This window comes from Neolamprologus brichardi, chromosome 1 (assembly GCF_056152115.1).
Source record: "Neolamprologus brichardi isolate AB-2024 chromosome 1, ASM5615211v1, whole genome shotgun sequence".
Taxonomy (NCBI): Eukaryota; Metazoa; Chordata; class Actinopteri; order Cichliformes; family Cichlidae; genus Neolamprologus; species Neolamprologus brichardi.
Window position 1 is genome coordinate 18,171,894 of NC_142104.1, and position 16,055 is coordinate 18,187,948.

Consider the following 16,055-nt stretch of genomic DNA (forward strand, 5'->3'; position numbering starts at 1 on the left):
TCCCAGAAGTGGAAAATAAAGTACGGGATTTCCGTCTTTTTTTTGGACACTTCTGATCCTCTTTAAAACATTACCAATAAAGAAAGCTTATGTACTCACCACTCTGGTAAAATCTGAAGAGTTTTCTAAGACCTTCAGAATAAAGTTCTGTCACGCAGTGGATTTAAAAAGATCTCCAGGACAGTCAGACTGGTCACCACATTAAGCAAGTTTCCATGGCAAACTTTTCACATGAGACCTGAAGAAACTGTACAGTGAGCATGTGTGTAAATCACTTTTTGCATGGTACCAGTCATTTCAGCGTCCCATAATATGCAGATTTTCCAAGGTCACGGTTCCCTCTTTGTTTGGTTTTGAGAAAATGCAAGTTCAAGATTTGAACACACAGAGGCTCAGCTGAGTGAATCTAAACTCTAGTAGTGTAAAATCAGAGACTTACGCCTGCTCTGTATTTCAGTACTGTTGTTCTTATTCTGCATAATCAGAAATATCTAAAACCTTCAGACTATTTCTCATTTAATTCACATGAAAGAAAACTACATTTACCAACAGATGTTTTGTATTAAAATACTGACACTTGTTGCTGTTTTGTTTTTGTCTGTGAGCACTGTAGATATATGAATATTTAAATATTTAAAAGTCCTAGCTATACAGTGTTATATATATATATATATATATATATATATATATATATATATATATATATATATATATATATATATATATATATATATATATATATATATATATATATATATATATACACATATATATAATTAAAAAATGTCAGAAGGTTGAAGAAAAACAAGCACTTTCTGATGATTATTTCATGCTTCAGGCTTAGATGTGAAACGGTAACAAAGTCTTTAACTTTTTCTTTAAAGAGAAGCATGTATGTAAGAAAGGATAAAAAAATCCCAACTATTTGCTGTTTATAATCATATTAAGTATTATGAACCCACCTGCTTAGTTTTCTGGTATTAAAGTGATGCCAGCATAATTCACTCATATCTTAAGGTTTAAATTTAATTTAATTAGAGTTTTAGAAGTTAAACAGTTGTGTCCACAGTTGCATTTATTGCATTTCATTTATTTTGTTGTATTGTTGTTTTTTCATTTTCAGGATATGTTTTATTTGTTTTCATAATAAATAAATTTTCCTGCTGCTTATTAAACTTCCAAATTTCATCTGAATGCTTCTGGTTAATACCATAAAACAGCAGTATGGGTGAAGTTATGCTACTTATTGGCTTTGTATGTAAAATATCAGAGGTGAAGATCCAGTTGTGTCCTGGGCAGACAACAGCACAGCATCTTTGAAGTAGATGTACTCAAAAATGTTTATTAGTTTTAAAAAGTTTTCAAAAACCGGTATCAACAAGCACTTCCCCTTATAAAAGCACTTGATAAAATGCAAAACAACAACAACAAAAAGAAAATATTTGTATTAAAAACCACAGCAACTTAACACAGTGGAGGGCGGCTGTACAGCTCCTAGCCACTTACAAGAGGAAGGGTAAACTCTTCATAAAGAAACATCAGCGTTAACAAACACACAGACCCACAATGGAGTTAAACATCGAAACTGAGAGAAATCAGAGGTCAAAAAAGTACTCAAAAATAATTAGATGTTACAATGATACAATCAGATTTTAAAGAAGTTAAAAATACAGTATTCTGTATAAAATCACCAGATTAAATCCAGACATTAATTTAGTTCATTCAAAATGTTTGGTTTTTTTTGTCACAGAGGGACAACTTTCAAGCTCATGAAGGGAAGTACAATTGCACAATTACGCACCGTATATTAAGGAACAGTGCCGTTTCCACATTTTAAAACAAGTGCAAACATTTTCTGGCGTGAATTCCTGTCAAAATTCAGTTCTGCGAGGTTTTAGTTCTTCAATTTCTCATTATTCACTTCCAAATTTCGGAAAAGTCTTGATAATGCACGTGATACGCGATAACACACTATGACACTTAAAGCGTATGCTACAAAACATCATAACAGTGCAAGTCAGGTTATTGTGAACACACACACGCACGCACACAAACAAACAATTAAATGGTTTCCAAGAGTACATATCCTGTACAAATAGCACAATGTAAAATAATAAATAGTAATAAAACAAACCAAAGAGCACCGGACACCTGGCCACACCCCCAATCTGTACAACAAATAAAGTGAGTGTGACCAACAATACACGGTTAAGAGATCTACTGCTAACACAGAGACACACACGGTTTAGCGACTGTGATGCTGCCGTGAAAACATCACATACCTGTTGGAAGGGTGCGGGTTACAAAAGCATCAACAACAGTAAACAAAGGAACCCTCAGCATTTACAGATTTTCACCTTTCCTCTGAATACATTTGTTACAGGCGTCATCAAGCACTTTATTGTCAGAGAGTCCACCACGTTGGAGGCTATGTTACACCCGTGACCACGGTGCAGCTTACATCTTTGGCATAAGGACATAAGGCTCAGAAACCCAAAGCCCTCAGACGCAGCTTAGAGTCAGCAGCTGCACGACTTCTTTACCGGATGCTCGACGTCAGTGTAAAGCTCGACTTCCACATTTGATCGGCAGCTGTTTTTCATTTGAACCTCAGGATTCAGAGTAAAATTGTTCCATACAAATCAAACAGTGTTTTCCCTTTATAAAGCACAAGGATTATAGATTGTCAGTGCATTAGAATAAGTGTAATATACATGCTCGTTAGGCTCCTCTCACTTTCCATGTCTTCCTTTTTAGTAATCTGCACGCGATAAATAATACATTTAAATAGCGATAAAAAGCTCTCGGTTCATTTTTCAAGTGCAAAAGAAGACCCCGTCAGAGAGGTTTGGTTTAATTCTTAGGTAAGTGATTTTATCATAAATGTCCTGTAAGGGTTAAGTGGTCGAGCCCTCGTCTTTCAGGGGCTGCAACACAGATCCCATAAAATGGTCTGTGTGACACACCTACATGTAACCATACAAAGACTGAAAGCATAATTAAAGCTGATCAGCAGATCATCTTTCTTGGTTTAATATAGTGATTCTCAACCTATGGGGCATGGCCCCCTGGTGGGACACAGACTCTTTGCTGCAGAGTGGTGTGAATGCTGATTTAAATTCTTTTTAATTCAGACTCATTTTTTTTTTGTTGTTGCTGTTGATAAAGATCGATAAAATTTGAAGGTGAGAATTATTTTGGTGGCGGGGCCATGCCGGTTTGAGAACAGCTGGTTTAATATTTTATGTTTTTGTCTGTTTTCTTTTATTGCATGTAAATTTTGCATACGCTTTAAAGGGATTGATTAAGATTTGAACATCTTTATAATCACAATTACAGTCCTGAGAAAAACTAAGTGCACCCTGTGATTCAGTAGCTTGAAGAACAACTTTTAGCAGCAATGACGTAGAAGTAATAGTTTTCTGTATGACTTTCTCAGCTCTCACATTATCGTGGAGAGTTTTTGGCCCACTCTTCTTTACAACATTGCATTCATGCACAGCTCTCTTAAGGTCCCCCCAAAGCAGGCTGAGGTCTGGACTTTGATATTGCAACACCTTCATTCTTTTTCACTTTCAGCCATTCTGTTGATACATTTCATTTTGTTGTGTTTGGGGTGATTTATCTCCTACAGTACATAACCTAATTTAGGCCAAGCTTGACTCTTGACCTGTTTGGTTTTGTCTCCACTTTGGTGTCATCTGTGGTTTGTTTAGATGCTGCTTGGCAAACCTAAAGCAAACTCTGCTGTCATGTTTGTTTCAGAGGGAAGAGATATTCTCTTGGGATTCCTTTGTGGCAGGCCATATTTGTCTTGTAATTCTATTTTCATGAAATTTAACATAACATAGTATGTTAAAGCTCTACAGGCTTTAACATACTAGCTCAAGCCTGTAGAGCTGAGGCATTTCTACAGTCGGGCCTTGTTGGGACGTTAACACTTGGAAAGACTGTGTCATTGTGTTAGCTCACACCTGAATGCACCAGACCACCAAACTACCAAAACTGCTGCTTTTTTAAAGGTGCTCACCTATGATAACAAGGGTGTACTTAGTTATTCACATGACTGTATACAAGACCTATTTTAAATGCAACTTAAAAGAGGACTAATAATATTTTTATTATTATTTAATCTACATGAAGGGGTTTGAAGAGAGGTTAACGTCGCTCTTCACACTCATCAGCTGATTAACAGAGACTCAAAGTCTATTTAAAATAAACTTTAGAAACTTTAGACAGTATAGACTTATACTGCTGAATTTTGCGGTTCAAAGTTTTACCGCATACCTTTTATATATTTCACCAAAATGAGTCAGTAAAGGCCAGTGCTGTGTTTGGGAAGAGATACATATATTTATATTGGTATATTTATATATTAAGATTATGAGTACATTATATGGATTTACATGGATGAATTTGATTCTGTGTATTTGTGAACGCATAATAATTTAATGTATGTGTGTACACGTCACATATCTTAATGTTAAATTCAAAATCTTTTAAGCGCTTTTTTCCTTTAAGTAAAGCTACACAACAAACACATATTGTTAGTTTAGGATTAAATATCATTAGTTTTTTTTGCACCTAACTTAGCCTGCAGTTTATACACGGTGACAGAAATAAGTAGCGTTGCATAAGGTTTATTCACACTGATCCACGGCTCTGTTATTGATCTGACTGTTCAATAAAATTAGCTGTTTGAAACCTAGCTTTTTTCTGTGTGTGTTTTCTTGTTGACAATTCTCTTGATCAAACAAAGTGAGGCAATATTCTCTCATTAAAGGGAAATGACCAGCATTTTCAGTGAGTGTTGCAGCATTAGCTCAGTTTTTAGCCTGGCACTTAATCTGGACAGACCTCATTGTATCCAGTGTTGCATTATAAATGCCTGAAAATAAATAAAACAAACATCAACCGCAGATTAACATGTTCAACATGACTATAAAAAGCTCTGCTCTCAGCCCATCAGCCCAACAGTTGGGTGATCTTTGCTCTCCAACCAGTCGAGACCACCTGAATGAGCCGCTTCGCTGGTGATTTGCTGAAACAGCGAATCGTCCACCAGCTCCTCTGGGGCAGCGTGCTGATACTGGCCTTGCTGCTGGCTGGGGTCGAACAGCAGGTTTGTGTCCAATGCGTTAAGGTCACTGATGCTACTGGGAAGCTCCGATGTCATTCTGATTTCACCGGGGAAATCGGCCCCGCCTGCTGTTAGCTCTGACACCTGCTCCATGAGCTGATTGCCAGCAGCGAGGAGGTCTTGAGAGGTGCTGAAGTCTAACTGCTGGTGTTGCTGCTGCTGTGAGTTCAAAGCTGACATGATGGACTGCTGCTGATGCTGCTCTCCACCGGCTGCTTGTATTTGGCCTTGACCTGCCGAGAGAATCATTTGTTCACTGATAGAATTTTCCATGAGGTAATTGGGCCTCTGCAGGTTGCAGTTACTGCTGGAGTCAGAGGTCATCAGGTTGTCAGTGCAGGAGAGGCTGGAGTTGGACTCGAGGATCTGGGTCAGGTTCATACGAGCGGTGTAGGTGGGAGGTAAATTATTGATTCCCACACCCCGCACACTATTCTCGTGATCTCCATCTAGCTTGCTCAGGAGGACGCTGGCGATGCTTTTGGTGCTGCACTGCTGGCCCGGTGTGGGCGGGGCCTCGCTTTGCATCATGATGTTGAGCGGCACAGAGCGGCTCCTCTGGGCCATGCTGTTCACGCCGAGGTTTGTCTGGCTGTTTGCGAAGATGTTCAACACCTCAGCCGTCACAGGAGAATTAAAGGGAGACACTACCGATCGGGAGGCATTGGAAAGGTTGGTTCCTGCTCCTGTGCCACTGAAGTTCCTCTGATGTACAGCGGGACTTACGCTGCGACACCTAAAATTTGCAGCAGATGTGTTGGCAGTTTTATTATCCAGAGGGGCAGGCACTGCAAAACCCTCCTGCTTGGCCATGCTCGCTACCTGCTGCTGCACGGGCGAGATGGGAGTCAAGCGGCCGAAATGGCTGTCGTGGTGCCGCGCGTGAGGAACGGCAAAGGCGTGAGGTTTTTGAAAATGGTCGTCTATCAGGCTGTGATAGCCGGGCAGAATTTCCATTCCGCTGTTGGATCTGCTGGCGGTCCCGCCACTGCTATTGTAACTGTTATTCATCCACTCCAGCCTGGTCTTGTCTGGATGGGTGGCCATCGGTCTCTGCATCGGTTTCACGGGGCTGCTGGAGATGGTGCTGCCGTCATGGAAACCAGTGATGCTGGAGTTAATGGGTGTGAACGCGAATGGGTTTCTGCACTCTACTGGACTGGGAGGAACATTGCTGCTGCAGTTTGAGTGTGGCGTCCCAACCGGGGTGTGGCGACTGCTTCCGAGCGCGCTGTCCACCGGGGTCGTGGAGGCGATTTGGGAGCAGGGGCTTTCTCCTGTCAGTCCCTGGGCTCCTCCCATCATTTCCGACATGGGTGTAGGTGTCGGCGTTTGAATTGTTTGGATTGGGTTACTGTTGTTGTTCGCAGCATGATAGAAAGCCATGTTCTTATTAGCGGACGTCATGTTGTTTGGCATCGCAACCTGCTGGCCCTGCAGCGTGACAGAATCTCCAAACTGCTGCAGGTTATTAAGTTTCATCTGCTCCTCCATCTGCACCAACTCCTCCACTATGCTGTCCTGAGTCACATCATCATCAAAGCAAAAGTAATCTGTCATGTCTGTCTGCATGGGCAGTTGACCGGATGATGAAGCGTGATTCAAAAACTCTAAGGTTTCAGTAGCAGGACTGGACTGAGAGCAGGGCTGCTGCTGGACTCCTTCCAGGCTTGAGTTTGAACCCACACCTGAATGCTTTGGAAAACTGGGATTATCGGGCACAGCTGCGTGCCCCTGATGTTGCTGTATTAATGCGTGACTGACTGAAGTGCCAGTTTCCATAACGGCAGAAATGTTTTTCCTCTGCAATGAACTATGTGTTTTGGCAACAGAGTAAAAGCCACTCGCTCTGAAAGAAGGAGAAGTGCCAAGTGCGTGGACTTGAGTGGTCATTTTCACTTCTACTTCCCTGGTGGCTGGTGCACTTTCAGGTCTAGCTGGAGCGCCTGGCCTGGATACATTACCCGTCATGTTTCTGATACCATACCCTGGACCAGCAGCACCCTCTACTGGCTGCTGGGGTATAAAAACCCTTTTGATTGGTGAAAGGTCTGGACTGAGCCCTGAACGTTTTCTGAGGCTCTTAGTGGACAAGAAGCCTTGCTTTGTTTGGTTGTTTTCCCCACATGAAGATGTTCTGCTGGTGTTCAGTAGAGACACAGTGCTGGTATTCTGAGTGGAGGGATTTAAGTGCAAAGTGCTTGTATTATTAGCGCTATTATTGCCGCTGTCGCCTGTGGCCACAGTATTAGTGCTTGAGGAGGACTCTCTGCTGCATTTATTGCTGGACGTTTCCTCGAGACCCAAGAAGCCTCTAGTTTGTGGTATGGGCACACTGGCGGCCCTCTGTACAGCCCCTTTGACTCTATTGGTTATTGCCCTTGGTGGCAAAACTTGACTGCCCAAAGTTTGCATTTGGCTGCTTTCATGTATAGCTTCAACTTCCATTTCAACATCGATGCTTGGAGTGTTAGAAGTCTGTCCTTGCCTGGCCACCGGGGCCAAAATGGGGACCGTTGAGGAACTCCTCGCGCTCTGACTGGAGCTGGCGTCTTCTGTAGCTTTAAAGTTGATGTCTGCAGATGCCGGCCGCAGCATGTTTGTGAAGGATGTGGCAGTTTCACTGCTGTTGGGTGTGAGCGATATGGCTGCCATTTTGACCAGACTGACTGGGCTGACATGACATGGCGTTACAACAGTCTTAATGGGGCTGTTTGCGATGATCATGGTGGAGGGCGAGCGCAAAGCGATGGCAGTGGTGGCTGAAGGTTTAGGGAGGATTTGAGCGTAGCGCTGCCGAGCTGTGCGTTCCCCCGCTGGATTGGACAGAATATTTTGGGGGTGTTTGGGGCTCTGCTTCACTCCCTGAACTGGCTGAGTCACCATCTGGATGTTAATTGGCAGTACTTTGCTCTCCACTGTTCCCACTGGACTCGGGGACATCAGCGGCCTACTCCTCTGAACCTGCAGGGGAAAAAAGAGGAATCATGACATCAAAGTTTATATCCTGTCTTTGACAGAGAGAGAGAGAGAGGGGGCTTTATGGTACCTTTTTTTTTTTTAATGTTTCCTTTTCGGCCTCCCTGCACGTCTGTGTGAATATATCCTTCGTCTCTTTTTACTTCAGGCTTTATATTTTCTTTTAGAGGTTTTACTGTGTTTTTACCTCGCATGTTTGTTGTCTTCTCACCTGTCATTGCCTGACGAGTTCACCTGGTGCCTTATTACTTTTCTCCTTGGTGTTACTGTTTTTGACAGTTTTGACACCTTTTTGATTTTAACTATGGTTATTTTGTTTTCAGTCCACTTAAGAAACAGCTATCCATGCAGTTATGTTGTAGATATTTTGTTTATTGGTAAAAACAACTATTTAATCCCAAGTGTGTGATTTTATAATGCATTAAATATATAAAGCAGCCTTTGTGACATTAAAAGGGATACAAAAATGTGTTGGAATATCTACTCCAACTCCAATGATGAATTCTGTGGACTATCATTTCTGGCTTATCTCTTCTTCAGACTACACAAAATGATAAGATCAGAAATGTGATGTGACCTCAGATAAATGAAAGTTTGACTATTATATTGATGAAAAGAAAATTCAGTGACCTATAAGAATGTAAATCAACAGTAACTGCAGCAACATGTTGTAGCTAATTAATAGATTAGAAAAGGGTATATTTTTTATCTAATGTGGGTTCATTGTGTTCTAAACATTCATGAAATTACGTGCAGTTAATCTTTCCTTTAGTGGGGAAAGAAATGACACATGATAGTGTGATCCAGCTCTCTCTCTCACCGTGATCGGGCTTGGCACGGCAGCAACCATGATGCCTATAGTTGGTTGAGGTGACGGAGGGGTGGGACTACCACAAGACACACCGTCGTCTGCCTTCCTAATCTGTCCCTCTCCGGGTAGAGGAGATGTCAGCTTTTGTTCCTGTTGCTTCCTCTGGATCTTCCTCTGGAGCTGCTGCTTTGCGTCGACAGACGGAGAGGACAGCATGGTCACATGAGGCTGGAAGGAGTGAGCGTCTGCAGCCGGGGCGAAGGCTGAGACGCTCTGTGAACCTTTCACCTCTGAAGAAAATCAAAAGAAATTTGTATTCAGTATACATCAAATGCTCCTACAAAAAGAACATAACACTGTGCAGGGGAACTTAGTACTGTACATCTTCAGCTATTGCAAAAAAAAATTTAATTTGATGTAGCAGAGTTTTGCAGCATGTTCCCTGATATATTCAGATGTAATTCTACTGGTTTCAAAAGTGAATTCCTTGTTATTAAAACCTGGCAGCCACCAGTGCTACCCCAGCCTCCTAGTGGATGTACCTATGGTATAATTTTGAAAATCCAAGGTGATTTTCAGGAAAGTTGACCCCTAACCTTGACTTTGAGTTCAAGATCACTGAGATTCAAACTCATCTGACCCATCTTGTTAGTCACTCTGTGTTGAGCATTTGGATTCACAGCTTTTAGTTGTTGTATTTTGTATTTAAGTTTCTGTCAGTGCAACTGAAATTTTCATATTTTCTTGTTTCCGTTTTTTTCTTATTTTCAAGAAATATAACATCCAATTTCACTGCCGTGCAGATTACACTCAGCCCTACTACAGCTCTCCAAATCCACAGCTACTTTCCCACCCATATCTATTTCTGATTGTTTAAGTGAAATCAAGGTCTGGTTTGCTCACAACGTTCTTAAACTTAATGGCAATAAAACTGAATTTATTTTAATAGGCACCAAATCAAAACTTTAAACCAGATGTCTTTCATTATCCATTGATAACTCTGTTGTCACACCTTCCCCTCAGGTTAAGAGTCTTGATGTCATACTCGACAGCACTCTTTCCTTCACAACACATAAATAATATCACTCGGTCTTCCTGTTTTCATCTTTCAATATTAACCGCCTTCGTCCTTCACTCACTCCAAACTATTCAAAACTCTATTCAAAATTGCATCATGATTTTTACCCTGTTTAGCTTTTATACTTTCATGCTTGTTTTTTCCATATTTACCTTATGTTTTTATTTATTTACTTATTTTTTGTACTATTGTAAGATGACCTTGAGGGTCTTTAAAGGCACCTATAAATAAAAATATTATTATTCCTATTCCATTCATCCATTCGCTTCCACTTATCCTTTTCAGGGTGCTGGAGCCTATCCCAGCTGTCATAGGGCGAGAGGTGGGGTACACCCTGGACAGGTCGCCAGTCTGTCGCAGGGCTAACACACAGGGACAGACAACCATTCGCACTCACATTCACTCGCACATTCTATTATTATTATTATTATTATCATTATCATTATTATTCATCTGACTAACTCTGTTTCTAGTCTTTTGTTCTTTAGTTTCGTATTCTGGTTTTCTTTAGGGTTTAGGTTATTATAAATCGGATTCCTCGAATTTTTACTTTAGTTTGGTCTTTGTAGTGTGTTCTTGCATCTTGTTAAGGCTTTGTCTTTGTTTTGTGATTCCCCTTTTAGTAGCTTCCTGTTTTATTTGTGCTTTCCCGTCACTTTTACTTCCTTTGTCTTAATTAGCTTCAGCTATGTCTTGTTACCCTGGCGTTTCCCAGCCCCCTGATTACTTCACGTGTCTATTTAAAACCTGAAAAGGTTGCCTTAATTCTTTGTTGAGTCATACTTGCTTATGTGTTTACTGTATTTCTGTTTGGATTTATTCACTTATTTAACTTTTCCGTATGTGTACTTTGTGTTTTGCCTTAATAAAAGGTTGTTTTACGTTTCTCAGGTTTGACTTAGCAGTGTGCATTTGGGTCCCTTTCCTGTGTACATGGGATTAAATCACAGAATCAAAGAACTCTGCAATCTCAGGGTAGATTAACAGGAGATGATGGGCCTTTATTTCAACAATCGCACATTATCTCTTAAAAGTAGAGATTCCTGCTGTTCTCTTGGCTCAGTTATGCTTATATCCCACATGTTTTCTTTGCATCCCCACTTTACATTTCAGTGTCTGGGAGCTTCTTGTTGGTTCTTTGTTAAACAATTATTTTTACTTAAATCTGAACACTGAACCTTCCAGTTTATGAGGTGTTAAAATGATGTGACAATTCAGTGACATTATTTTGTTGTCTTTTTGCGCTTCATCAAAATCTCTCTCTCTCCCTCTGTGTGTGTGTGTGTGTGTGTGTGTGCGTGTGTAAAATGCATATTGTGCTACGCTCCATTTGAAGTGGGAAGCCTGAAATCCCAAGACACCTCTGAATCTGTCTTCTTGAGCTTGTCATTGGTATGCAAGCTTCAGGGCAAAAATGATTCCACATGGATTTTTATAAACTGCTTCTGGTTTATAAAGAAAACCTATTTTAAGTCGTTTTACTGCAAATTGAGTATTTAATAAACACAAACATGTTTTTTCTGAAATGATCACACAGTTGAACAAAAAGTTCTCTAATTTATTTTAAAGTAAAACTGAAGATTATAATCGCTGTAAAGATTTATTGCAAGGTTGGCAAGTTAGACTGCTTGATGTTCCTGAGCATAAGAGTCCAAGAACGACATTAATCTGGTGTAGAGACAGAACTTCAATAGACGGATAAAGCCATAGGTGCGTTAGCAGGGAGCTGCCACCAGAAGTCACTCTTGACCTTTATGTTCTGCACTCTGGGAACATCAAATTGTCAAGTGTCCTACCTGCTGCTGTGCCGGTCATTATGGTGAGAGCTGCCAAAGACTTGTTGCTGATGTAATGGCTGTCGATTAGGAAGCGAGCCAGGTCCTCCACAGCATCAAACTGGCGTTTGAGCACCTTTTGAGCCCACTCACACACAAGATCACAGGCTGCAAACCGCACCTCTTCCTTAATACTGCTCAGCTGGCCCGGGGAGTCGAGTACATCACACTGGGGCTGCAAACAATTGACATTTAGTTTTATATATAGACACATATATATGGAAAAAAGCTATATTCCAAAGACATAATATTAATATGAAGTGTAAATAAATGTGCTTACTCCATCTCCTGTTTTATGGAGGTCCAGAGTTGGTAAAGACGGCATCTGAACAAATGGTCTCTTCCTTAGGCCACTATAGCAGTATGTGAGTCAGTGTTAAGATAAAAAATCTCAAAATATCTCCGAAGAATACATATGAGAACTATACAGAGGAAACCCTGAATAAAACACAGCCTGTGTAGTATTAGCAGCTCAATACGCCATGTGATAACAGAAAACTGGCAGCGCCAATTCTCATTCGTAAACTGCATCCAAAATTCCATATTTATCTTTTGTGTTACCTGAGCCTTAAATTAGCATTACTGAGTTATCTTATTGGAGTTACTTTTTATCTGTTCTTGTTAAGTCTTGTTGTTATTTCATTTTGTTCCAAAGTCCCATACTACAAAGCAGGATTTTGGCTTCTCCAGCTAAATCCAAGGTGGATCTTTTTAATGGGACATATCACCATAGTAACATTTGGCGCAGCCCTAACCGGCACTTAATGAGGTTATATACCCGATTAGAGATCAAAAGGTGTGGAATCACCACGACTGCAGTGTTACAAACTCATTATAAGATCATCTGGACCTCTGTGCACGGGGAGTAGGAGGGGCTGAAGTTTTTGTTTTATTAAAAATATAGAACCTTAGCCGCTTCTTTACTCCCAAATTTTTTCCCTGTCAGCTGCAAACTGCACCTGTGTTGCTTTGATTCTGTATCCTGTTCTTAACCTTTTCATATCCCTGTGTAAGATTGGTCACTTTGTTCCCAGTTCACTTCATATTTGTTATTAGTTCAATGCTGCTAGTGACACACTTTTATCTTTACAAGTCCTTATATAGAGCTTTTCTACTCTTACTGAGCACTCTATATAACTTGCCTCGTTCACACAAGCACTTTTTTTGGAGATGCGAACTACCAGCCTTCTGATTAGTATATGACCCGCTCTACCTCCTTCCAATCTACCTTTATCAAGGTAGACTGACGAAGCCTGGGTTGATCACCAGCTTTGCCCGACCACTCGTCCTGATTTTCGATGTTGGGTAAAGCGAATCCAGATAACTGATACTTTGGGTATGTTGATTTGGCTTTGCAGTACAGGGACTTGGTGTTTTGGTTTGTCCACAGTTTTTCTGTATCCTGTCTGTGTGTTCAGTTATTTCCTGTTTTACTTTGTTAATTAATCCTAATTACTTTAGGCCTTTTCTTGTCACCTTCCTGTTTTCACTTACCTTAAATACCCTCTGAGTGTCTTTCCTTTGTTCTTTGTTGCTTTGCAAGTTCTCTTGTTTCTTGATCCCTATGTTTTCTGGATTTTCTCCTTGGATTATGCTTCTTTTGGAACTAAAGAGCTTACTTTTTGTTTGAATCCTCTGCCTGCACCAACCTGCATTTGGCTCTGCTACTCTAAACGATGATAATATATGATGAGTAGACCAGTGCAAAACAGCAGAAAAAAGTATTTATAGTATTCACTGGCTGGGACAGAGTGTGTACACACTTCAAAAACGTTTTCTGTTAAAAGATTCAGTTCTGATGAAGCTTGATTTATGCTTTTAAGTAACACTCTTTGATGACTTTAATGTCTCATGCTACACTCAGGCTTTGTTTAATTGTAGATGAAAGCTTTGCAGACTGTTACTAGAACAAATAACTAGAATTACTGGTATGCCATCGTATGCCTCCAATAGTCAGCGAAGTTACACGTTACATTCACACTTAGATAAGTGTGAATGTAAAAAGTACAACTGCATAAATATAAAATTCGTCCACCATGAAAATGGCTAAAACATTCAATAGCAAGTAGCATCACATGTCGCGTGATGTCTCCAGCAAAACAGATTTCAGAGAACTGAGTCGCCACTGTTTCTGTGGAGGTGACGGTCATCTAGGCTGGATCGTGGCTCAAGAGTTGGGAGTTCGCCTTGTAATCGGAAGGTTGCCGGTTCGAGCCCCGGCTTGAACAGTCTCGGTCGTTGTGTCCTTGGGCAAGACACTTCGCCCGTTGCCTACTGTCAGAGGGCCCGGTGGCCCTCTGACCACCAGTCAGAGGGCCATTTAGAAGTTGGCCATCTTGGATACAACTTTTGTTTTTTCAATAGGAAGAGGGCCATTTGACACATCAAACTTATTGGTAATGTCACAAGAAAAACAATGGTGTGCTTGGTTTCAACGTAACTTTATTCTTAGAATTCTAGAATAAAGTTACATGGCCCTCTTCCTATTGAAAAAACAAAAGTTGTATCTAAGATGGCCGACTTCTAAATGGCCACCATGGTCACCACCCATCTGAAGGAGTTTGCCCCCTCACATATACTAATGTGCCACAAACAGGACTTTAATATCACCAACCATTCCCATGTTATTATGGTGTATCCATATAAATGGCCCACCCTATAGTTGCAATCTCCCATTCTGTACCTGACTCACAATGCATTTATTTATTTTTGGACATTTGTGTGTAAAAATGTTGTAATAAAAGGAGCCAAGTCCACAAATTATGGTCAAAAATGTACTTAACAAAGGTCACAGTGACCTTTAATCCCCAAATCGTAACCAGTTCATAGTCTGAGGTCAAGTGAAAGTTTGAGCCACATTTAAACAAATCCACTCATGGCGTATTAACAGTGATTGTACTTACAAGAATAAGGCAGACAACCAGATAACCTTAAAATTTAAAGCCTCTTGCATGGCTGTCGCTGGAGTGGAGGCATAAAAATAAATAAATAAATAACAGGATGGGCTTTGTAGTGAAAAGTGACACTGACAGCTGGTTCTGTGAATAGCAGCAGCAAATACTTTGCTTCTGAAGCTTACAAAGTCCAACAAATCCAAGTAATTATTTATTTTTTAAATTTGTCAGGTTTCATAAACATTTCAGTTTAAAAAAAATATAGAATTTCTGGAAATTATTCAACAGTTCAGGCTTTATGGGGTTAAGACTCATTTATATCGTAAAGCTTTTTAAAAACTTTAGTATAGATTTTGTGATTCTGACATTCCTGGTTTAACTTCATCTTATTCTTTTAAATTCTACATTTTTATGATAATTCCATTGGAATCATATTGTATATTATTCTTGTTCTCAGTCTTTTTTGACCTATTTTAATATGTAAACAGATTTTGTTTGTTTTTTATTACTTTTTCTCAGACAGTTTGTCTAACATCAAATTAAAATTTTCATGCCATTAATCAATACCCTTTGAAACAATTCTCTACAAGATGTATGAAAAAATGCCCACCACCCTTTTTAGAGTTTAATTTAAAAGTAACTACAACAAAATTAAGCATAAGTATGTTATAGTCCTGGATTTTGAACTAGTTTTTTTCAGTTTATACACTTTAAAATATTTTATATCATTACATATCCAATATTTGGTTCTTAGTTTGTTAATTATTTACATTTTATCTTAGATTTTTAGCCTTTAGTGCTTACTTGAATTTGGTGCTGGTATCAGTTTGTTTTCTTTTTGCCTCACTTAAGTGTCTTTCCCCCATGTCAAGTTTAAGATTGTCAATTTCCTTGTCTACTTACAATTCTCACTTCCTGTTTTGGTAGTTAACTTTTGACAGTTAGTGGTCTTTTGTGTTTTGTATTTAGTTTTACTTCATTGTACATTACCTTGATTGTTTTCAGCTGTGTTTAGCTTCCCTCCTGCTCCCACTTCTGTTACCTTCTGCTTATTTAAAGTCTCAGTCACACCTTTTGTTTTGTTTTTTTATTTTTGGACGTGGAGTCTGCATTTGGATCCTGTCTTTCAACACATTATGACAAAGCTGCTCGTTTCACAGGATTCAGTGACAACATAGTGAGCCACTGCATTTAAAATTAGTCTGTAGGATGATTTTAACGGTTTCAATTTCTAATTGAAAGCAATTTCACATTTTTCAAACATTGGTACAGAATTAGTTTTTGTAGATTATGTAGATAAGGACTGACATGAGGAGCT

At 39.8% G+C, this 16,055-nt stretch overlaps 1 protein-coding gene across 2 annotated transcripts in view; it reads right to left on the bottom strand.

Moving 5' to 3' along the window:
• Positions 1–1,322: 1,322 nt before the first annotated feature.
• The window catches only part of LOC102786297 (DNA-binding protein RFX7), a 28,927-nt gene continuing 14,194 nt past the window's right edge, over positions 1,323–16,055 (bottom strand). For both annotated transcript variants that reach the window (XM_087838499.1, XM_087838509.1), the window contains 4 exons: positions 12,124–12,205; positions 11,805–12,018; positions 8,940–9,220; positions 1,323–8,104 (listed from right to left, as the gene is read on the bottom strand). In XM_087838499.1, the coding sequence (XP_087694625.1) occupies positions 4,958–8,104; positions 8,940–9,220; positions 11,805–12,018; positions 12,124–12,205 (3,724 nt within the window). In that variant the 3' untranslated portion in view covers positions 1,323–4,957. The remainder of the gene's footprint in view (positions 8,105–8,939; positions 9,221–11,804; positions 12,019–12,123; positions 12,206–16,055) is intronic.